Source organism: Rutidosis leptorrhynchoides, chromosome 8, assembly GCF_046630445.1.
Source record: "Rutidosis leptorrhynchoides isolate AG116_Rl617_1_P2 chromosome 8, CSIRO_AGI_Rlap_v1, whole genome shotgun sequence".
Lineage (NCBI taxonomy): Eukaryota > Viridiplantae > Streptophyta > Magnoliopsida > Asterales > Asteraceae > Rutidosis > Rutidosis leptorrhynchoides.
Genome location: NC_092340.1, coordinates 36574862 through 36600826, shown reverse-complemented (window position 1 = coordinate 36600826; position 25965 = coordinate 36574862). Strand labels below are relative to the sequence as shown.

At 33.3% G+C, this 25965-nt stretch overlaps 2 protein-coding genes across 2 annotated transcripts; one reads left to right on the top strand and one right to left on the bottom strand.

The window, feature by feature from the left end:
• Positions 1–11903: 11903 nt before the first annotated feature.
• On the bottom strand, positions 11904–13051 carry LOC139863307 (uncharacterized mitochondrial protein AtMg00810-like). Its single transcript, XM_071851941.1, has 2 exons — positions 12489–13051; positions 11904–11955 (listed from the first exon to the last, which is right to left on the bottom strand). The coding sequence occupies exons 1-2, from the start codon at positions 13049–13051 to the stop codon at positions 11904–11906; spliced, it is 615 nt and encodes a 204-aa protein (XP_071708042.1).
• A 7748-nt stretch (positions 13052–20799) lies between these two features.
• On the top strand, positions 20800–23640 carry LOC139861534 (protein ALP1-like). Its single transcript, XM_071849960.1, has 2 exons — positions 20800–20938; positions 22592–23640. Exons 1-2 carry the CDS (start codon positions 20800–20802, stop codon positions 23638–23640), a joined length of 1188 nt encoding a protein of 395 aa, XP_071706061.1.
• The last annotated feature ends 2325 nt before the right edge of the window (positions 23641–25965 follow it).

Sequence of the window (25965 nt, the reverse complement as noted above, 5' to 3'; positions counted from 1 at the left end):
TTCAAACAATCACCATTTATGACCCGCAAACAACCAAAACATGTATCTTATATCATCGGAAAGGTAATTTAAAGAGGAATACAACTAAACACATTTCATGAGTCAAATCCATCATTAACAACAATGAAAACCTCAATAAATGATCGTTAAATGTTCAAAATCGAAGTTTCAAGTTCACAAAAATGCATTTTAAGTTTCGGGAATCCAATTGACACATATGATATGCCGTTTTGAAGGTAATGAGACATGAATTACAACTAAACACTTACAATTAACATTTCATGGCATTCAAGTATCAAAAAGTTCATTTCAAGTTCATCAAACTCTAATCAAAATTCACAAAAATCACAAATCATGTATTTGAAGTTTTCTTAATCAACCTACGCATCAAAACGAAGCTAGTGATACTAGTAACACAATTAAAACATGAACTTTAACAATTTAACAACATTTAATCCTCCAAAATCAAAGATTAAGCAAATCCATTTTCAAGTGTTCAAACTAGTTACTCCAAAACAACAAATCGAGCAAACAAAACATATATTCATGTTATACACAAGCCATAGACACTAACTATCATCATTTCAAGTATATAAAATGAATTTAGAGAAATTTAGTGTTTTTAGAAAGTTACCCAAATGAGATGAAATTGGTATCAAGATGTAGAGGATGAAGAGAGGATTCCAAATATGTAATTTGTTTTGATGTTTGCTTCTTGATCCGGATTTAGATGATGAATTTAGGATTTGGATATTTGAGAGTAAAAATGGAAGTAATAAAAATGGTGGGAGGTGAATCAAATGAATGGGTGGTGGTGGTGGTGACTAGTTAACCAAATTTGGCCAAGTGTCAAGATTAGTCCCTCAAGTTTCAAAGCGGGTGCGGGAATTAACCAAACGAATATTTTTAAAACGCTCGAGTAACCGAGTGATGATATAATTAAATAGCGGGAATATTATGAACGTTAGTCAACGGAAACTACGAATATAAATAACGAAAGATATTTTTTTAAAATAAAAAGACGGACGTTAAAATAATTTAACGGAAAAATGCGGGATGTTACATTAGCCACACCTTAAAAGAAATTTCGTCCCAAAATTTAGTTGGAAGTAATAGTTGATGTCCCTTACTCGAGACATTACGTTGTCGATGCTATGAATAGGTGAAGATATGTCCTTGGGCATTTCCACGAATTTTGACAGTCGAGATTTCAGTTTGTATTAAGACTTGGTTTTACGATCCACAATTTCAACCAGTTTCCCATGAAGGGGAGTTTGCCATCAATAGTAAGTTTATCTAGGAGAATAACACGTTCCCGTCCCGTAGGACACGTCTCTAAGTTTGTTGCATGGAACGTAGGGTAAACAGAAACTTAATTGAGTCTGAAGTTCTAAACGGTAGGAAGCGGTTCCAATACGCCCCAAAATTTCGAAAGGATCAATATTGTGAATATAACTTTCCTCGATTTTTCCGAATCGGATTACACCTTTTCAGGGTGCAGATTTCATGAGGTTTTCATCTCATATTGGTATGGCTCTTTTGGCGACTACGGGTCGTCTTGAGTCCTTCTCGGACTTGAACGATCTCAATAGTTATTTCTTGAATGAGTTCGGATTAGGTGATTTGCTTGCCACATGCTTTAGTCCAACGAATAGGGGTATGACATTTGCGGTCATATAGGGTTTCAGAAGTGCGGCGTTAATACACGAATGGTAACTGTCGTTGTAAGAGGAACTACTAAAGGTAACAATACCAGTTTGTAACATGTCTTTCCAAGATTTGAGTCGTACGTTTGCTTGTTCCGTCAGTTTGTGGATGATACGTGGTACTCTTGTTTAAATGTGTTTCTAAGGCTTCTTGTAAAATTAGAAGTGAAACGAGTATTTCGATCCGAGGTAGTTGACAATGGTACACCGTGTGGGAGTAGAATCTCTTAAGATATGCTCGAACAAGTTAGCTAGGGTTCGAAAACGTTGATTGGGACAAGTTTTTGGTTCTCAAGTATTCCTGCGCCGCGGAAAATTTATCGATTTTTGAAAATGTTCGCTACAGCAAGTTTCTTATCGGGTTCTGGAAATGTTCGTTAGGACTATTCACCCATGTGGCGAATACCAGTGTAACTTGAAGAGTCTCTCCCTCCATGGAGAATTTAGAATAAAAGATTTCCTTATACGAAAGTACGAACGAAAAATATAGGAGTGAAATGAGGACTTAGAACAGGATGAGTTTATACCTTGAGGTAGCCATATCGCGCATCTAGTGGTCAAATGTTGAGACTGGGTGGGAAACGAGATAGTACACGTAGTTGTATAGTTCGGGGTTGAGTAGTAGTTGGCCGTATCAGGAGCATGAGGACGATAAGTCAAAAAAAGAAAGAAGTATCCTTGGATTGGGTGTTATCTTAAGTTCCAGTAATATCAGACGGTAACGGTGAGATAACAGAGTTATGTAACATGGCATGTGATGACGAGGAGGTTGCTCGGGTCCATGATTAAGTATTCAAATTTTTCGTGCCAAAATAACGAAATTCAGTTTCGTTGATTTCGAGTTGAGAGAGTATGCCCTTCAGGCGTTCACGTAGAAATATTTCCATATTTGAGTTCCATCTTGTGCTTCGCAAATTTGGCTAGTAAGGTTGGTGTGAATGATCACGTTCAAAGTTCGGACACAGAGAGGTTTAATTCTTCCCTTAGTGAGTTAACGAGGTTAAAGGACGAGCAACACGAGAAAAGTCGAAAATGAATTTTCAGTAATAACCGGCGAGATCTAAGATTTTACGAATACAAGTCTGAGTCGTGAGGGTTTCCCGATTACGTATGGTTCCAATTGCGAGATGTATTGAAATACTTTGACCACTAACAACATGGTCTAAAAATTGGACTTCGTTTAACCAAAATTCTTACTTGGAGAATTCGGCCTAGAATTGCTCTTTTCTCAAGAGTTCGAGCGTAAGACGGAGATGTCGTTCATGTTCTTCTTTACTTGAATAGGTTTATACATCATCTATAAATACGATAACGGATTCATCTAGATAAGTTTACAAACGCGGTTCAGGAGGCCTATGAATACGGGCGGAGGCCTAGATAATCGAACGGTACTAAAAGAAGTTTACAACTATCGTAGCGAGTTCTAAAAGCAGGTTAGGAGACATCTTCTCCCTGATCTCTCAATTGATAATAATCGGAACAGAGGTCGATTTGGAATATACGCGAGATTCATGTAAAAAATCATGAGGTCATGGATACGAGAAAGAGGGTATCGGTTTCCAACCGAAAATTACTTAGTTCACAATAATCTATACATAATTGTAGGGAAACAATTTCTCCTTAATGAATAGGTTTTGAGCTCCTTAGTTCTATAGGTGTCAAGTCAAAATTCAAATTATCCACACAATAAGTTTAACGTATATCCTCCGATAAAATTTATAGGTACTCAATATTTTTTCGTTGGTCACTTGAATTGCCTAAATAGTATCTAGGGGAAAAGGTGGAGTGCAAAGAGTACGAGTCAAAGCCTTGGTTATAAAACGTCTAACGGTAACTGATAATGCTAAAAACGAACATATATTTCATAGCATTATTCCTCAAGAAAGACAAGCTTTTAGTTGCAACTGTTCTATTTACAAGTGATATTCGTTTAAATAATAAAAGGTGAAGACAAAAGACAGATTTGACGAATTGAAGACGCAAACGACCAAAAAACTCAAAAGTACAAAATACAATCAATGAGGTTCCAATTATTGATAAGAAACGTCTCAAAATTACAAGAGTACAAGATTCAAAACGCAAAGTACAAGATATTAAATTGTACGCAAGGACGTTCGAAAATCCGGAACCGGGACCAGAGTCAACTCTCAACGCTCGACGCAACGGACTAAAAATTACAAGTTAACTATGCACATAAATAAAATATAATATTTAAATAATTCTTATAATTATTTATATATTATATTATTATTTATAAACGTCGGCAAGAAAGAAAACAAATAAATGTGACTTCTCCCAGCTGGCCACGCGATCGCATGGCCTGGAGGCACAAAATCCATGCGATCGCATGGCTCTGAAATCCAGCCCAGGTCCTATAAATTCAACGCGTTTTGGCAAAAAAATATATCTTTTCTCTTCTCCATTCATACGTAATATTTATATTTATAATTTATATTTTAATTTTAATTTTAATTATAATTCTAATAATAAGGGTATGTTAGCGAATGTTGTAAGGGTGTAAGTCCCAATTCTGTCCGTGTAACGCTACGATATTTTTAATCATTGTAAGTTATGTTCAACCTTTTTAATTTAATGTCTCGTAGCTAAGTTATTATTATGCTTATTTAATCCGAAGTAATCATGATGTTGGGCTAAAAATATTAAAATTGGGTAATTGGGCTTTGTACCATAATTGGGGTTTGGACAAAAGAACGACACTTGTGGAAATTAGACTATGGGCTATTAATGGGCTTTATATTTGTTTAACTAAATGATAGTTTGTTAATGTTAATATAAAGATTTACAATTGGGCGTCCCTATAAATTGCCATATACACTCGATCGGACACGATGGGCAGGGTATTTATATGTACGAATAATTGTTCATTTAACCGGACACGGGAATGGATTAATAGCCACTAGAATTATTAAAACAGGGGTGAAATTATGTACAAGGACACTTGGCATAATTGTTAACAAAGTAATAAAACCTTGTTACAGTTTAAGTCCCCAATTAGTTGGAATATTTAACTTCGGGTATAAGGATAATTTGACGAGGACACTCGCACTTTATATTTATGACTGATGGACTGTTATGGACAAAAACCAGACGGACATATTAAATAATCCAGGACAAAGGACAATTAACCCATGGGCATAAAACTAAAATCAATACGTCAAACATCATGATTACGGAAGTTTAAATAAGCATAATTCTTTTATTTCATATTTAATTTCCTTTATTTTATATTTAATTGCACTTCTAATTATCGCATTTTTATTGTTATTGTATTTAATTGCACTTTTAATTATCGTACTTTTTAATTATCGCAAGTTTATTTTATCGCACTTTTATTATTCGCAATTTCATTATCGTTATTTACTTTACGCTTTAAATTAAGTCTTGTATTTATTTATTATTTTACATTTGGTTTTAACTGCGACTAAAGTTTTAAAATCGACAAACCGGTCATTAAACGGTAAAAATCCCCCTTTATAATAATAATATTACTTATATATATATATTTGTATTTTTATAAAAGTAAACTAATATAGCGTTAAGCTTTGTTTAAAGATTTTCCCTGTGGAACGAACCGGACTTACTAAAAACTACACTACTGTACGATTAGGTACACTGCCTATAAGTGTTGTAGCAAGGTTTAAGTATATCCATTCTATAAATAAATAAATATCTTGTGTAAAATTGTATCGTATTTAATAGTATTTCCTTGTAAAATTTAATAGTATTTTATACCCCTTAGCTATAACATCAGTAACCGAATCGAATAAGTATGAAATATGCGGGTTGTTGTGAAGAAACGTACCCGTGACTAGTCCATCGTCGTCTCGGGCATCCTAGGTGTCGATGTTGAAAGTTCAACGGCGTGCGTTGGGGTTGGCTTTCTTCTTTGGGCACACATTCCTAAAATGACCCGTTTGGCCACATGCGTAGCAAGTGACCGACTTTTGTGTGTTGGGTCCCTTTTGTGTGATGGGGGTGACACTTCCACAATGTTTGGCCATATGACCCCTTCCTTGGCATCGGCGGCAAATTAGCTTGCCACATTCACCAAAGTGATGTTTGTGGCACTTGTTACTATAAGGTAGGTACCCGGCGTAACCTTTCTTGCCGTCGGGGGTGAAGGACTTCTTGGTGAAGTTGTTGTTGTAGTTGCTCGATGGAGAGGCTTCCCATTTTCTTTTGTTGTTACCCGGTTGGTCCTCGGCCGTTGGTGCCGGCGCTTCAATTTCCTCCACCGTTTTTATAGATTGGCGGGCCATCGTTAAAGCCTCTTGTAGATTGGCGGGTTTGGATGACATTACCCCGTGTTGAATGCTCTTAGGAAGGGCATCCATGTAAAGTTCAACTCTTAGGGAATCGGGAGTCATGAGGTTCGGACAACTTAAGGCTAGTTCGGCAAACGGTTGATTATAAGCTTCGAGGTCATTCCCGACCGTTTTTAAATTTCTTAGCCCTTGTTCGAGCCTTCGAATCTCGTTGCACGGGAAGTATTCGGTGATCATTCTTTCTCTTAATTCGGTCCAAGAGAGTGTGTGGGCTTCATCGATACCCACCGATTGTACATGCGTGTTCCACCATGAGAGAGCAACACCGGTGAAAGTGAGGGTGGAGAATTTGACCTTATCTCGGTCTCGACAACCGCTTATGCTAAAAACGAATTCCGTTTGATCAAACCATCGGGTGAGAGCAACCGGTCCCCCGGTTCCATCGAAAGTGGGAGGATTGTACATCATAAAGTTTTTGTAGGAGCAACCTTCGTTTGAATTACCGGCCCCACGATTGTTGTTGTTGGAAAAGTGATCGGCCACTGCCTCACCCGTGGCGGTGGCTATCATTCGTTGAAGAGCTTGTTCTAGAGTTTCGGGAGGAGTATTGTGTTGACCTTGGTGAGCCATTATTCCTTCATGACACAAGAATATCGTTGATTAGTATTTTCAACAATACTAACCGTGATACGGAAAAAGGATAGAGAGAATTTTTTTTTCCTTGACTCGCCTTAAATTCTTTATGTCATAATGTCGGAACGTTCATGTGAATCACCGTAATATAATCCCGAAAATTATATTACCCTGATTCACATGTGCATTTAACATTACTTCATAAAGTCAAGGTGGCGCGTCAACAAAATTTATCAACGTAAGTTCAAGATCGAATACGAGTTAGATATGATAAAAGAGTTCGAGTATAAATGCACAAGTAATCAAGTAATTCCTACTTCAAGTCTATATGCCGGTTGTAGTCTAGATTCACTAATGTACCCTATGACTCGGGGTTGACACCAATGAACTCTAAATCCCTACAACCAAAGCTCTGATACCACTTGTAGTGACCCGACCAAATCGTCATTGACGGCGCCGACTACTTAGGTCCCGTTGCGTGGTCGTAGGTCTTTAAAATGACGTTTGACCAAAACATGTCGCCTCCATTTCTTAAATAAAGATTGTTCCTAAGTTTACAATAATTGTTCAACCAAAAGTTTCGTTACATAGTTATAAGTACAAATGAAATCTAGGCGACACAGTTTTAAATAAAGTCAATAGACGCTCCATGTATGCACATATACTCGACATCCAATGCAAGTATCAAATAATGAGCGGGAGCATGTTTCACATATCGTTCAAAGACCTGAGAAAAACATAGAAATCTGTCAACGAAAACGTTGGTGAAAATCATAGGTTTAAATAAGTAAGTGAGTAAAAGTAAGTCGAACCACAAGATTTGCAACATTGATAAAATAGTAATACATTCTAAAAGTTAATATTCACGAGCACCCAATTATCAAGGCTTAACATTCCGTCCGTTGATACCCCATTAATAGTGCTAGAACAACACTGTTTCCCGAAAATATATTTCATCCGTAGACGGTAGCGAACCGTCCTAGATGAGGGTTTGTCAAACCCATATGGCCATACAACATAAGTTCACGCCTACACTTACACACTGCAAGAGTAACTAATGATAATCGAATTGAGGATTTCGTTCTAAACTCGTATGTAGAATGTTTGTTTTCCTCTACTTGTGTTCACTTAGTTAAAAAGAAACGTTTATGTTTTCTCATCCCAAATATAAGTTCAAAAGAGTAAAAGTGGGACTATGATCTCACCTTGAGCGCAAGAGTAAATAAGTACTTCGACAAGTAACGTGTACAAAGAACAATGCTAGTCTTGACCTAAACAAATAGGTTGTATCAATAACGATAGTCACGATTGGTCAAAGATGTTCAATTAGTCCTATGGCTCGTTACGACTTGATTATGTAGCATGTGAATCAATTTGTCAAGTTTCATGCAAGATACAAGTATAAAAACAAGTTAGGAATGTTGCATAATCATTTGGTTAAGTTTGACAAAAAGTCAAACTTTGGTCGGTCAAAGTCAACGAAAAGTCAACACGTTCGGGTCGGGTCCCGAACTATTTTTCTGAGGTTTTTAATCATATATGAGCATGTTAGAACAAGTTACATGTGAATCGAAGGTGCATAGCATAGCAAACATTATTCGAAAATTGACAAAGTTGGACAGACCACTTTGGCGCGCCGCGCGGGTATATGGCGCGCCGCGCCATTACCTGTGCAGAGAAATCTGGCAGTTTTTAAGTTTTATGCACGAACCTAACTTCAAACAATCACCATTTATGACCCGCAAACAACCAAAACATGTATCTTATATCATCGGAAAGGTAATTTAAAGAGGAATACAACTAAACACATTTCATGAGTCAAATCCATCATTAACAATAATGAAAACCTCAATAAATGATCGTTAAATGTTCAAAATCGAAGTTTCAAGTTCACAAAAATGCATTTTAAGTTTCGGGAATCCAATTCACACATATGATATGCCGTTTTGAAGGTAATGAAACATGAATTACGACTAAACACTTACAATTAACATTTCATGGCATTCAAGTATCAAAAAGTTCATTTCAAGTTCATCAAACCCTAATCAAAATTCACAAAAATCACAAATCATGTATTTGAAGTTTTCTTAATCAACCTACGCATCAAAACGAAGCTAGTGATACTAGTAACACAATTAAAACATGAACTTTAACAATTTAACAACATTTAATCCTCCAAAATCAAAGATTAAGCAAACCCATTTTCAAGTGTTCAAACTAGTTACTCCAAAACAACAAATCGAGCAAACAAAACATATATTCATGTTATACACAAGCCATAGACACTAACTATCATCATTTCAAGTATATAAAATGAATTTAGAGAAATTTAGTGTATTTAGAAAGTTACCCAAACGAGATGAAATTGGTATCAAGATGTAGAGGATGAAGAGAGGATTCCAAATATGTAATTTGTTTTGATGTTTGCTTCTTGATCCGGATTTAGATGATGAATTTAGGATTTGGATATTTGAGAGTAAAAATGGAAGTAATAAAAATGGTGGGAGGTGAATCAAATGAATGGGTGGTGGTGGTGGTGACTAGTTAACCAAATTTGGCCAAGTGTCAAGATTAGTCCCTCAAGTTTCAAAGCGGGTGCGGGAATTAACCAAACGAATATTTTTAAAACGCTCGAGTAACCGAGTGATGATATAATTAAATAGCGGGAATATTATGAACGTTAGTCAACGGAAACTACGAATATAAATAACGAAAGATATTTTTTTAAAATAAAAAGACGGACGTTAAAATAATTTAACGAAAAAATGCGGGATGTTACAAGATGTTATGTGGTAAACGTGATTTGAATGTATTTTTTTATTATAATTAGTCATACATGTTTGTTTTAACAATTAATCTAATCTAATTTAGTATATTTATTCCCGCGAAATCTTGATTTATTTCTAAATTATATTTTAGTCCTGCAGAATTGTGGGTTTCTTCAACGTATATCTTAAATGTAAAATGCTACATCATTAAGAACTTAATCGAAAATTTGGTTCTAAAATCCCGCGAAATCGCGGGTTATAAACTAGTAGGTATATAATATATAATTACATATATTTTTAAAAGCATTAAATAATTATACCAAAATCCAGGTTTTAGCTCTTTAAGCCTTATGTTACACTTCATCTAAGTATTTTAGGTGAGAAGTTTATCCGAGTCAAAACTAGGGATGGCAATGGTCACCCGATTCAGTGGATATACACTCGATCCACCCGATTTTAGTGGATATGGATGAACTTAAATGGATATGGATACGGATATGGATGAACCTAAATGGATATGGATATGGATATGGATGAAAAAGTATCATCCATGGATATATCCATTAAAACCCGAAATACATATATTAATACATAAATATAGATATATGTATACACGTCTACTATTAAAAATGCATTTACTGTTACACATACATTTTGCTTGCAATCATATAATAAATTAACTATGATATTTTATAATAAAACACCTATATCTAACAAGATAAATATACAAATTACACATTTAATTTGTCATAATCTATGTTTGATGGTAAATTCAACAAATTGTGTTCTATTTTCGACAAAAAGTACACGTTTTTGTAGATATTCGGAAATATTATAACAGTTTTTGAATATCCAATAGATATCCATTAACCCGCTTAATCCAGTGGATATGGATATGGATGGATGAACTGAAATTAAATGGATATGGATATGGATATGGATGAACAAAAACTAAATGGATATGGATATGGATATGGATACGGCACCACCCGATCCATTGCCATCCCTAGTCAAAACAAGTTGGAAGATATAAAATTATAAAGAACTTGTGTAGTAAACATTGTGTTTGTTAATCATTATGACAAATATAAACATGAGGTTGTTTAGTGTTGGGTTGGCATATGCATCTCATAGCATATAGAACTAAAATGTTATTCTTTTGGATCAGTGAGGAAATTACTCTATGAATGAGCACAGTCTCAAAGAGGGTAAATCTGGGGTAATCAAGCTCATCGAGCGCGAGATCTGGTACCGGGTGAATTTCACATTATGCGTATTCTCTAGTCACACTCAGTGGCGATTCTAGAATTATAACTCAATGGGGTCCCAAAAAAAATTTCACTACTAATTATATTTCAATGCTATTTTAGTGGTATTTTACCTTAAGAAAAACTACAAATTCAAAAAATATATGGGATCCGAGTAGTAAAATTTAGTGATGTCCTATACAGTTTTAAAGAAAAACTATAAATTTGAAAAATATATGGGGTCCTGTAGTTAAATTTAGTGGTGTTCTATACAATTTAAAGGGTATTTTCTACTAAAAATTTTTAAACTAGCGGTATCCGGTGACCCCACGGGTCTCCAACTAGAGTCGCCACTGTGACACTCTCTTTTTGGTTCGGGTGGTGTGGTTCATTGAGCAACTCGGTAGACACTGAGGCAAACATGCGTGGTTCTATAATGTTACTCTTCGTGTAGAGACTTACATATCTACGATGGTTTAATGATAAAACTTATATTAATTCGCAATTATAAATTAGTATCTTTCTTACAAATCATACAAAAGAGCTATTGACACAATTGTATTGATGTGCCCCTCTAACATAAAGTTATGGGTTTATATTCGGGGTTGACGATATGTAATATATGTTCCTATATAAAACTTCGTCTTGAAATGAGTTAATAAAAAATTGAGAATTCATGTAAAAAGAAAAGGACTATCGACATAATTTGTAGTAAACCCCAATGGTATAATTAACTCTTAAAACAAATTACCAAAGGCGCTAGTAGATTTCAAGGAGATCAGTGCTATTTCTTTTACCAATATGAATATGGATCTAAATAATGCTTATGTTTTATATGTCTTTTTAGAAAAGCAAAGTATATATCGTCGATATAATATGGTGCAATTGTTAGAATTATCAACGGATCATAAACAGAAACTTTAACTATCAGAATCAAACACTTAGTCTCCAAATTATGCAAGATCCTTTACAAAATACAGAAACTGACATCAATCTTTCAAGAACAATAGATTGAAACACAAAACTGATCTCTTAATCACTATTACAGAATCTAAAGAACTAATTCATCAAGAAGATGATTAGAGAGAATTGAATATGCAGATGAAAACAACCGAATGAAAAAGCTGCCAGAATGATAACTCTAACAAGAAATTAGGTGTATAAATACTATCATGAAATGAATGTGGGCTTCAATAGGAGCAGTCCAATACATTAAATTCAAGAGCCCAATAAGCATAGTCCATCAGTCCAGCTCATAAACTTTCAGTCTTTTGTCACCTTGAGTCCTTGAACTTTAGAGACAGCAACATTGAACCTGAAACATTCTAAAAATACCACAAATGAATAAATGAAACATAATATTCTAAACTAAACTTGTTATAATCAATAATACATTTTAACACCCCCCCCCCCCCCCCCCCCCCCCTCAAGTTTAGTTTGGAATAAATCAAAAAGACCTAAACAATTAGTCAACTGACGATGTTGTCTTATAGAAACACCCTTGGTCAAAATATCACTTAAGTTATTAAGTGATCGAATTTTTAAAACTTTGATAACACCAGTTGTAATTTTGTTCCTTAAATAGTGCAAATCTATCTCAAAATGTTTGGTTTTTCAATGAAAAACTGGATTTGCACTTATTTGAATTGCAGAACTATTATCACATAAAAGTTGAACTGGTAAACTGACTTTTATACCAAAATCTAAAAGCAAATTTTTTATCCATATGATTTCACAAGCAGTACTAGCCATAGATCTATATTCTGCTTCTACATAAGATCTAGAAACCACAGATTATTTTTTTACTTTTCCATGAAACCAATGACCCACAAAAAAAATACCAAGTACCCTGTAACAGACTTTCTGTTCATTTTACATTTAGCCCAATCAGAATCACAATATGCATAAAGATCAAGATTATTACCTTTAACAAGATGAATTCCTTTACCCGGAGAACCTTTTAAGTACTTAAGAGTTCTAAAAGCAAGATTTAAATGAGATTGTAAAGGTGCATGCATGTATTGACTTAGAATATGAACAACAAATGATATGTCAGGTCTAGTTAATGTTAAATAAATCAGTCTGCCAACTAATTTCTGATATTCAGTAACATTGGTCAACAATTGATCTTTATCACTAGGATCACAATTAACACACAGATTTGGTTCAATAGGAGTGCTCATTGGTTTGCAACCCAACAAACCATAATCATTTAAAAGTTCTAGACAATATTTCCTTTGAGATAAACAAATACCTTTTTCAGTTTTAAGAACTTCAATTCCTAAAAAATATTTAAGTTCTCCTAAGTCTTTTATCATAAATTTAGATTTCAAAAACTTCTTGAATTGATCAATTTGAACAATGTCATTTCCAGTAATAACAATATCATCTACATATACAAGTAATGCCATAAAATTACTTCCAGAAGTTTTTGTATAAAGAGAATAGTCTGATTTACTCTAAACAAAATTATTTTCTAAAAGAGCTTCATTAAGTTTAGCATTCCATTGCCTTGGAGCCTGTTTAAGACCATAAAGAGATTTAGTTAACTTGCAGACTTTGTTTTTATCTTTGTAATCAGTATAATATCCTTCAGGTAATTTCATATAAATTTCTTCATTCAATTCTCCATAAAGAAAAGCATTATTGATATCAAGCTGATATAAAGGCCAATTATTTTGAACTGCAATAGTTATAAAACATCTCACAGTTACATGTTTAACAACAGGACTGAAAGTTTCATCATAATCTATTCCTTCTTTTTGACTAAATCCTTTAGCAACAAGCCTTGCTTTAAACCTTTCAATTTCTCCATTAGATTGATATTTTATTCTATAAATCCATTTACAGTCAATTGGTTTTCTGTTATCTGGTAAATCTGTGATTTCCCAAGTGTTATTTCTGTTTAAAGCTTCAATTTCAAGATTCATAGCTTCAATCCAGTTGGGATCTTTACAAGCTTGATTATATGTTTTTGGTTCAAGAGTTTTATTTAGATTAGAAACAAAGCAAAAGTTTTCAGAACTCAAGTTTGAGTAATTTACAACTCTTTCAATACCATACTTGACTTTACCATCTACAACAAAATCATCATATTTTCTAGGGAAAACAGTGTTTCTGGAAGACCTCCTTACATTATTAACTTGATCAGTGTCATTAGAATTGCCCTCAGGGATTGAAGATTGATCTTCATTATGTGTTGCTGTAGGACTGTTCTCATTATGAGAACTATCACTACTGCCATAACATGTATCATTTGTTCTCCCTTCATCATTGGGACTTGAAGTGTTTTGAGTGTGATTTTCAAAAATATCATCAAAAAAATGTGAATAAGTAGAATCATTTGAAAAATCATTAGAAAAGTGTTTATTTAAAAACTTGTTGGTAGCAGCATACTTAAGTTTTAAAGGAAAAACAGTTTCATAAAATTTTACATCTCTAGAGTAAAAAACACTTTTATCTTCAAGACTAAGTAATTTGTAACCCTTTTTGACATTTGAAAAAACAATTAAAACACACTTAATTGACCTGCTACTGAACTTATCTTTAGGATTTAAATCAACCGAAAAACATAAACACCCAAAACACTTTAAATGAGAGAAATTAGGTTCAGATTTAAAAATCATTTCATAAGAAGACTTTCCATTTAGCACAACAGTTGGTGTCCTATTGATTAAATAACAAGCAGTTAGAATACAATCAGACCACATATTTAGAGGTAATCCCCCCTGAAACATAAGTGCTCTTGCTACATTTAGCAAGTGCCTATGTTTCCTTTCAACAACACCATTTTGTTGAGGTGTGTATGCACATGTGGTTTGATGAATAATTCCTTTACTATTTGTAAAATTAGAAAATTTATGATTTATAAATTCAGTTCCATTATCACTTCTGAAAGTTTTAACCTTTTTCTGAAATAGAGTTTCAATAAGTTGCACAAAGTATACAATATTTTCAAACACTTCATCCTTTGTTTTAATTAAGAAAACCCAAACAGCTCTAGAATAATCATCAACTACAGTTAAGAAAGATTTAAAACCTTATTTTGTTTGAATTTTAAAAGGATTCCACAAGTCCAGATGAACAAGTTCACCTAAACTTGAGGTTTTATGTTCACTTAAAGGAAAAGGACTTCTGCTTTGTTTAGCTTTATGACAAATATCACAAGGTTCTTCTTCAGCTTTAGTTTTAAGATTAAGTTTATTTTTAAGTACAAGTAAGACTTGATCAGAAGGATGACCAAGTCTCATATGCCACAGAATTTAAGATGTTGCACAGACAGCAGAATTATTCTTACATTCACTTTCAGAATTATTAAAGATGTACATACCACCTTCTTCTTTACCAATCCCTTTTATTTTCTTGTCCCTCAAATCCTGGACAAAGCATTTAGTGCCATCAAAGCTGACAACTAGATTATTGTGTTTGGATAATTTGTTGACAGACATAAGATTCACACAATATTCTGGAACAATAAGAACATCTTTTAAAGTTATAAAACTATTTAACACAAGATTTCCAATCCCTTTGATTAAAGCTTTAGTACCATTAGGATGTCCTACAGTTAATTTAAGATTAGAAATATCAACAACATTAATTAAACCTTTATTGGTTGCAGTCATATGTTGATTTGCTCCAAAATCAATAATCCAACCATTGTGAACATGTTTGAATTGCGTGATATTAGATTTGAAGAATTTGTTAAAGTTGAGATTAAATTTAGAACTTCCATTATAAAAAATACCTTCCATAGCAGACATGGAGCTTGTGGGAACAGAACTTGGAGCATCATTGATTAGACTGAGAAGCTTGAGCATCTGCTCATTAGAAAAAGAAATAGGAGAAGAACTACTTGTGCTTGCTTCATTTGAAGCAGCATGATTGTTAAACAGAGATTTGAAGTTATTATTATTATTATTATTGAAGTTGTTTTGATTATTGTTAAAGTTTTTATTTTGATTATTATTGAAGTTTCTTTTAAAATTAGGAGGATAACCAACAATCTCAAAACATCTTTCAATAGTGTGACCAATTTTGTTGCATTTTTTACATTTTAAATTTGAATTAGGACCCCTGTTATTGTTATTAAAGTTTGCCACATTGTTGTTATTATTATGTTTGATTGGACCTTGAGCTACAAAAGCTGATGTTTGAGTTTTATTATTGATCTCTTTAATTCTATGTGATTCTTCTCTAGAAATAACAGCATAAGCAGTTTTAACATCGTGGAGTGGATCCCTTAACAGAATATTACTTCTTACAGACATATAAACATCATTTAAACCCATTAAGAACTGCATTAGTTTAAGTCTGTTGTTATTTTGAATAATAGAATTTGAAACATCACAAGTACAAGCATTAGCACCACAAGTGCATGGTGGTGAGGACACCATTGAATCATATTGTTTCCAGAGACTATTAAGATTATGATAATATTCTGATAGAGGACTATCATTTTGCTTTAGACTGTTAATTTTCTGATGTAAATTAAAGATCACAGAACCATCAATCTTATCATATGTTTCCTTTAAATCATTCCAAACAGTTAAAGCACTAGTACTAAAAATTTGACCATTATACAACTCTTCAGATAAAGTACCAAGCATCCAAGATAACACTACAATGTTACATCTATCCCATTGACTTGCAAGAGCATTATCAGTGGTACTTTAACACAAGAACCATTTATAAAACCAAGTTTATTTTTAGTACCCAATGCAAGAAGCATTGATATACTCCAAATGTTATAGTTTTCAGTACCTTTAAGTTTTATAGAAATAATAGGTGTTCCAGATGTAGTATCACTTGATGCAAATACAAAGGATCCCCAAAATCAAGTTTATTAATTAGAGTTAAAGATCCAGTAGAACCACCACTATCCCCCATTTAAACAAATAAGAAAAACAAATCAAGAAGTAACAGTAATCAAATATAACACAGAAAGCACTTAATGATCTACAACTGACTGTGCTTGATCAGGTTTTCACCAATTTCAATGAATTGGGATCAAGAGTTGGGCACATGGTTGTAAATCTTTAAGAAATAACAAATACAGTACACAAACAAATAAAAGTAAAGAAGAGTTTAAGATGTAACCAATCAATCACGAATGATTGATGAAGCAGCGGAAGACAGATGAAAAACAAGAGGAGTGATGAACTTCAGATCACCAGATGAACACCAAACCCTAACCCTAATTTGAGAAAAATTAGGTTTTTCGCAGCAAACGTCAGATCTAGAATCAACCACCCACAAGTTCTCAATCGAACCCAAACAGAACAAAAGAACACTAGAAACTTCTTTGAACAAGAGAAATCGAAGAAACCTTAATTCTTCGAAAAAGGCAGAAATCACCAAGAGATCAGTAAACCACCATGAACAAACCTCACCGCTCTGATACCATGTTAGAATTATCAACAGATCATAAATAGAAACTTTAACTATCAGAATCAAACACTTAGTCTCCAAATTATGCAAGATCCTTTACAAAATACAGAAACCGACATCAATCTTTCAAGAACAATAGATTGAAACACAAAACTGATCTCTTAATCACTATTACAGAATCTAAAGAACTAATTCATCAAGAAGATGATTAGAGAGAATTGAATATGCAGATGAAAACAACCGAATGAAAAAGCTGCCAGAATGATAACCCTAACAAGAAATTAGGTGTATAAATACTATCATGAAATGAATGTGGGCTTCAATAGGAGCAGTCCAATAAATTAAATTCAAGAGCCCAATAAGCATAGTCCATCAGTCCAGCTCATAAACTTTCAGCCTTTTGTCACCTTGAGTCCTTGAACTTTAGAGACAGCAACATTGAACCTGAAACATTCTAGAAATACCACAAATGAATAAATGAAACATAATATTCTAAACTAAACTTGTTATAATCAATAATACATTTTAACAGCAATATTTTTTTTTGGTTAACTCCTAGCAACAAATACATTGAGTCCCTACTAACGAGTAAAATTCCCGGGTAACAAGTTATCGAGCATCGAGACCCGTAACCGAGTACAATGCTTTTATGTTTTGTCTTTTAAAAACAAAAATTAGTCCGTATGTAAGTTTGCACGGGAAATTCTTTATAAATTATAAAATCTAGTCTGGTTTCATATATCCAAATGCATTAATACCTCAAGTTGTGCATTATTGTAATTTTGTACCACGAAATGTTAATATCCTCGGTCTCAATTTAATATGCTTGTTCTAAAAAAAAAATATAAAACATGTATGTAAAAAGTAGAGAGTAAACGAACAAAAAGTAAAAGGTGATGATAACATTTTCTTAAATTGTGTATTTTTTGTCTAAAGACTATTAAATTGAGACGGTGAAGTTGTATATAATAATTAAAGAAATTGAGATTTTAGTTAAAATGTCTCTTAGAGCACGAGGATTAACGATGGTCTAATTCGGCATAACTTTAAAGTCTAAGAAGACTTTGAGAGAAAACTGAAAAAATAGTTTAGTGTCTAATATTATTTTTAATTATTATTGATTACTTCTATTATTATGTAGTTTATTTTAAATAATAGCAATATATAAACTGAATAATCAAATTTTTAAGTACGTTAATTTTAATTTTCAACCCAAAATAACAATAAATATTCAGCCGATTTTAACTTTCGGCCGAATTTATTTCAACCCAAAACAACGGAAATTGGGCAAAATGCGCTCATTTCTCAAAGTCTTTAATAATATGTCCTTAAAAAATCGAAATTGCGAAAAATGACCCCTTGACCACGCACAAACCCGCGTGTGATGCGTGTTTCCGAAATATTCAGCGAGACAACCATTTTTGGTCGTAAGCACGCACCAAAAACCACGCAACACGCACTGTGCACGGTGCTTGTTGGACAAGAGCTTTGAATGGATATATTTTTTGACTCATAGTTACGATATAGCCAACGGATAGATCTCGAAACATACATGATTTCAAAACAAAATGATGACTCAATCGGAGCTATGAGTAAAAACATACTTCCATTCAAAGTTCTGACATTTTGGCACCAAACACCAAGTGTGTGGAGCAAGTTTGCGAGGAAAATGGTCGTCTCGCTGAATATCTCGACACACGCATCAGGCACGGGCTTGCGCGCATTATGTGTGTGCGTGATGCGTGGACAGAGGGAATTCCTTGCATTTTCAAAATTTTAAGGATATATTGTTGAACACTTCAAAAAATAGAACATTTTGACCAATTTTTCAAATAACAAATAAAACTCTCATTCTTTTTAAATATTCACCTCTCCTTTCTTCTATTCACACCTCCTAAAAAGAACGCTAAAAAAGAAAGAATAGAAAGATAAAAACGAAAAAAAGAGAAGAATTACACAGTGCAACAGATATATATATATATATATATATATATATATATATATATATATATATATATATATATATATATATATATATATATATATATATATATCTGAAAATTATACTTTCCAATGGTGAGATATAGAAGTCAGAACATTGACAAGCCAACAACGATAACGACACTAGGGCGGAGTCGATCGATAGTCGGATCCTAGCGTCGCCAGTGACCGACGCCGAAGCCTACCCATGACTCTTGATGCTTTTAGAGCTACGAGTAACAATAAACAACTAAAACAAATAATGAGTAGTTAATTAAATGGTTAATTTTAGTTATTATTGACTATTTAAAAATATATATTTAATAGTTTTAATTATGTTGATGATTTTTAATAGATGTTAACGTTGAGAGATTTGTCTTAAATATAGCACCAAGAGTTATAATTAGATAAATACAAGTATTAATATAACAACGATAACAATACACAATCTCGTAAATGCATAATATGATTACTAATTTTTTTTTAAGAACGACGATATCGGCATCACCTAAAGAGAACTTAACCACCTTCACGATCATATGTCACCTACACACATGTTAGGAGGGAACCCAAATCGTGACGATGTTGGCAGTACCATCATTATATTTATAATTGTTTTCCTATTTTTGGATACGGAGAGAAACTCTCTCTAGCAACAACCACATTGTATGTCCACTATCGAGTAAAACTCCTAAGTGGCGAGCCCCGAGCAACGAGACCCATAACCGGGTAAATTGCGCATGTTGGCGCTTTCTCCGGTCAAGAACCCATTTTAATTCAACCTTGAACGTTACAAAGATTCGAATATGGGTCTTCTGTTTCACAAGAACTTAGTGATAACTAGGTTAGTGGTTATATTTATATAAAATTTTACAATTAATATTATATGTAAATATGTAATATGCTATTATATAATATTATATTATATAAATTAAACCAAATATAATATACTATAATATAAACTCTAGTGTTTATCTTGGATCGCAAACCCTAGTGTTTATCTAAATAACTAGTGATTTAGTTTGTAGTTTCGTTCGTGTATTTCTATTACCTTGGTTGCCCCCTTTGTAACTTGTATCGTATTTTTGTTTGTGAGGCTTCTTTGTAGCCTTCACCTTTCATTGTATACTTTTAATATATAATAAAATTTCGTTTGCGTTTCAAAAAAATAATAATTGATTAAGTTGAAAATAAAAAAAATGAATATAATTGGTTAAGATATTATAATTTTTAAATGATGTTACAAACTCACTTTCAAGTTTCAATAGTATATTCAGGTAAGAAAATATGAAATGAAAATTTAGCTTTAAATTTCAATAATATATTCCAGATAAGAAAATATAAAAATTTAACTTCAAAAATCCAACCACGTTGTTACATGTAGAATTCCTACAATCAAGTAATACACCGACTATTTCTTTATTAAAAATCTACAAAATAAATATTAAGAAATTTAATTATCACTTATCTGATTAATAAAGTTCTATGCCTCCATATATCTTACTACGGAGTATATGATACGGATTATATGTATTTAGTACTCCGTAGTATATAAATCAAATGTCGTAATTCAAGTTTATTTTATCATAACCAAAAAAAAAAAAAGCATCATTGCATGCTCTCTTCAAATTCATTAACCATAACCAGTTTTCTTCTTCGATTCGATTTCACAAAAATCATTTGACTTTATTCTTCAAGAAATCATTCAGCTCTGATTCTTCTTGACTTTTATTTTTTGTTGATTCTTTCTGGTAATAATAATAATAATATAATAATAATAATAATAATAATAATGGGACCCATCAGAAAAACCAAATCAAAAAAGAAGCTTTTAACCACCACCACCACCACCACTACCGGCAGTTCATCTCCGCCGCTATCTCCACCACAACCTTCCGATTGGTGGCATCAGTTCTCTAAAAGATTTCAAGGTTTGTTTGTTTTTATTTTTGCAAAAAAGGTTTCATGAAAGTTTGATTTTAATACACTGAATGTGTCATGTTTATGTGGTTAGGTTTATTTTGTAACTGTTAATTAGTTTAGAATGTGATTATGTGGATGATTTATAATGTTTGTTTTAAGGTGATTTTTGCGCTTTATGATATACTGTATAATGATTCTGATCTTTGTGGCTACGGTTTATCGTTTATTTGGTTTTTGTTAAGCTTTATGAATGTACTTATGGTCTTGTAGGCTAGGTGGAGCCACCATAGGGCAGTCTGGTCGGGTCAGTCGTCCCACATAATTGAATTTGTTTTTCATTTATTTATACGCGAGTTTAGTGTAACTGAATGTGAAGTTGCTAGCTAGCCACATCTATGTTATAGTGGAATTTTTTTGCCCTCGTCGAAAAATCTTCTTGAATCCGGCACTACTTGTGGGGATGATTCAAAATGTTGTTTTTCGGGGATTTTTTTTCATTATTTTTATATATTTCTTCTGTTGATTTGCAAATCTGTTTGATGTTCGTATGTTAAATTAATCAGTCTTTCAATTTCGCTGCATATAACGCGCTTGTAAGTTTTGTGTTTTGTTATCGAAAATAAACTTACATGTTACATGTTTTATAACAATGAAGTGTTTGACAGACTCTGAAAGTTCTAACTTAGTGAAATTTTGGAATCAAATTTCGTGCCACATATACAAATGCTTTAACCCCTAAACATAATTTTAGTTTAATACAGTTTCATTAAGTTTTAATTTTGCAACTCTTATTATAATAAAAAGTCAAACTTTGAATCTTTTACACTAACCCCTAAAAGGTTGTTCCTGCCACACCAAGCTTGATGCTTGGGTACCACTTTTGTAAATAGATGGTCTGCTTGACTTGAACCCATCATCCATGACTTATTAGTTGATTCAACGATAGACCTGCAGTTCAATGTTTTTTCGAAAAAATAAATTCAGGGTTTAAAAAGCTATATTTTTTTGTTAAATCAACATGAACTTTGCAAATCCAGTAAATGGATCTCTGTGCACCTTAGTCCTTAGGTTATGTGTCTCATTAGAAATTTCAGTAAAAATTTCTTAACTTGCAAATGCTCCCATAAAACCAGCATGAAGAGCACTAACAAGGAACTGTTTAGATGAAAAACTCAAATATATAATGATTTAACTTAGTTTATGATGCTTTCGTTTAAAATCAGGGATCCTTCTTCGTCTGTAAACCCCAAATAGTCAATGTTATTTAACAAGTTCAATACTTTATGCTTGAACTGTTAATGTCCAACTACATTAGTTTATGTTGTCTTGAATCTAGTTATTACTTGTGCTACTGATGATATCTGCTACCGAGTTTGACTTTTGAAGTCAAAATTCAACTATCTCTGACTGTACAAACGCTACCATCATATTAACTCTATGTAGTAAGACGTTCAATCCAACAAAATCTTAGTTACATTTATGTTTATGCCATACTGTGACCTGTATGCGATATCAGTTTCATTAGAAAGTTCATCTTTTTCTTAATTTGTCATAGTCAAAGTAAAAGTCAAAGCTCACTAGATATTTTCATTTCAAGGTGCAGACAAGATTTCAATAAACTTAAATCAATTTCATGTATGTTTAATTTCTTTTATTCGCAGGAAGTTTAAAAGAATCACCAGATTCACAAACATTCGAGACCATGTTCAAGATGTCAATGAAAACATTCGAATACACATGCTCACTCGTTAAAGAAGAAATGATAACCAAATGTTCAAGTTTCATCGACCTAAATGGGAACCCGTTGAGCCTACATGATATGGTTGCCATTGTTCTAACAAGGTTAGGATCAGGCGAATCGTTAAAATGGGTCGGCATTTCACTCGGCCTAAACCAAACCACAGTTGCTCAACTAACCAAACGCTTCGTAGACACCTTGATATCAAAAGGTCTAGCCCATATCCAATGGCCTTCAACTGAACCCGAAATGGAGGACGTAAAATGTAAATTCGAAAAAATTTGGGGCCTCCCAAATTGTTGTGGTGCAATTGATACCACTCATGTTTTAATGTCTCTCCCAACCGTTGACCGGTCAACTAATTACTGGTGTGACCGGGAGAATAATCAAAGCATGACGTTACAAGCGATCATGGATGCGGATTTACGGTTTCTTGACGTATTTGGCGGCTGCCCGGGACGTATGACCGACGAACAGATCCATAAAAGTTCAACTTTTTTTGAAAAATGTGAAAAAGGGGAGAGATTAAACGGGCTAAAAAAAGTTACAGCAGAAGGTAATGAAATAACAGAGTATATAATCGGTAATTCGAGCTTCCCATTGTTAAAATGGTTGCTAACTTCGTATCGAGGAGACGATCTTTCGAACTCTGAATCGAGATTTAACGAAATGGTGCTTAAAACGCATAAGGTGGCGAACGAAGCGTTTGTGAAGCTGAAAGAAAATTGGAAAATACTTAAAGGAGTGTTGTGGAGGCCTGATAAACATAGATTACCGTTGATAATTTTGGCTTGTTGTATTCTGCATAATATACTGATTGATATGGAAGATGAAGTTCAAGAGACGCTTGTTTTTTCGGACTGTAGTGACTTGGATTATCGCCCTGTGTTTTGTAACGCGAATGATGATCAGAATGGTGTAGTACTGAGGGAGAATGTTGCCGATTATCTGTCTAGAATATCGACGCCGTAACTATTTTGATATGAGTTGCTGGTTAATGTTTAGGTTGATGAGTTTTTTTGTAGGTTTTTATACATTTTTTTTTTCATACATGAACTACAAATGAGATGTATCTGAGAGGTTACCAAAGAGTTGTTTTTATAGATTTTGCTTAAAGATTTAGCGATATGGAGGAATTTGGTTTTATGTTTAAAGTTAGTTTTGTTTAAAGTTAGTTTTTATATATGCAATTCTGTCGGGCACCTTTCCGAACGACATGGAGTCGTCCGGAAAAGTCCGGTCAAAAAGCGAGACTGGAAAGCTGTTTTTTTTTTGTCATTTAGCTGACTTTTGTGGACGATAAATGTCGTCCGGAAAGGTGTCGTCTGGAAAAGCTCTTTTTCTAGTAGTGTCGTGACCTTGCTGCAAAACAATTACTTACTTCACTAGTTTGAAAATAAACATTAAAGTTTATAACTTTACAACTTCTTGCATGCTCTTTATTGAAAATGAGCAAACTGCAAATTGTTTTGCAACAATGTAACAAATTCATTTCCTGCAAAGTCAGGTTGCAGTAGGTTTTTTGGAATTATTACATGCAGTGAATCAGTTTCCTTTTTTACATAGACGATTAGTTTGCATGATGTGTGAAACTTCTAAATACTAATATAAAGAATACAGGCAACCATAGTTTAATTTTATATGTGAAAGGTTGTATAAACTTGAGTTTGTATATTTTGTTACATTAGTAAGGGGGAAGTATAATTTTGAACGGAAAAGCATGCTTTGTTATACTTAATATTCATAGGTGAATATTTCACCAGATAAATATTTGGTGTAAAGTTATATTCATTTGCAGCAACTTGTGTTGCCTTGCGGTGGTCGAGTCTCCCGTTGTTTATTTTGTTGTGGTGGTGGTCGGCGTTCTCCCCGTTACCGTTGCGGGTTGTTTAGTTCGTTGTTTTGTTTGGCATAGCCGATACTGTAGATTACGTTTGTTGTAGACTTAGATCTGCTTTGTAGTCTAGGTAAACGTGTCTTCATCCTGTTGACGAGATTGATTGTTTTAGATTTGTTTAGTTTGGCTAGCGCTCGTTTTGATTTTTTTGTATCGGTTTGTACTTGTTTTTTTTACATGGATTAACCAGGGGAGGTGTTTTCGCAAAAAAATAAAAAAAGGTATAGGTCTATCTGAATACAACCATTCTAACTTCGAGTAAATTTATGACCCTCTTGATACTATATATATCAAGTATCAACCTACATTATTACTTATTTACTTTACTGGTTCCCTCAAAAATTACACTTTGGATAATATCTTAAACATAAGTTATATGCTAGAAGATGAATCATCATTTATATAATTATATTAGGGCCAAGGTCAATGGGGAAGTAATCAATAGAGGGAAACAAATTTTTTTTTCTCGATTTTTTTGGAATTTTTTTTTTCATGCATCAAGATCACACGAAAATATGAACATTTAGAAAAGACACTTCGTGATGAATGTTATTATTTAGGCGAAAAAACGATCGACAAAAATAACATTCAAGATAATATTGATTGTGAAGAATGTTAACGTTTTTTTTTCTTCATGTTTTGTGAAGTAAAATTTAACCGATTTAGAGTTTAGGGTTTAGAGTTTAGGGTTTAGGGTTTAGTGTTTTGGGTTTAGTCCCTAAACCCAAAACCCCAAACCCTAAACCCTAAACTCTAAACCGTTCGTATTAAAAACTCAATCTAAATCCTAAATCTAAACCCTAAACCCTAAACTCTAAACCGTTCGTGTTATAAACTCAATCTAAATCCTAAATCTAAACCCTAAATCCTAAATTTCTAAACCCTAATATCTAAACCCTATAAACCCTAATATAAAAACCCTAATATCTAAAACCTCAACATACGCTCGAAAAACACGATAATTGTTATATATTACTTCTTCGAGCGTTTTCCCGTCAAAATAAAAACCTTTATCACAAAGTGTCTTTATTAAATGTTCATATTTTCATCCAATCTATAACGTTCGTAAACAAAGTTTTTTCAAAAAATGAAGAAAAAAAAATTGCTTCCTCCCGTTTCCTCCCCGATTGGTTACTTCCCCTTGATCCTACCACAATTATATTATATGGTTTATTTATTATTATAGTTAAATGGTTGTTGATATGTTTCTCTTTTTTTTGGGTGATGAAATTATTGTCGAAGACAAGTATTGCGGGAATAAAAAGAAAAAAGAAAAGTTTTGAGGTCTGAACTGAAAATATCAAAAACTTTAGGGTTAACGTGTAACTTATGCCGAACACAAAATTCAGGAAATTTGCTGGAATGAAAATTAGAGTTTAGGGTTTAGAGTTTAGGGTTTA

Coding starts and splice junctions, on each gene's coding strand:
- LOC139863307 (XM_071851941.1), bottom strand. CDS start 13,051: ATGGCATTACTTGTATATGTAGATGATATTGTTATTACTGGAAATGAC. Junction 11,956..12,488: donor AACAGAAAGTCTGTTACAGG/GTACTTGGTATT, acceptor AGAATGTTTCAG/GTTCAATGTTGCTGTCTCTA.
- LOC139861534 (XM_071849960.1), top strand. CDS start 20,800: ATGGGACCCATCAGAAAAACCAAATCAAAAAAGAAGCTTTTAACCACC. Junction 20,939..22,591: donor GTTCTCTAAAAGATTTCAAG/GTTTGTTTGTTT, acceptor TTTTATTCGCAG/GAAGTTTAAAAGAATCACCA.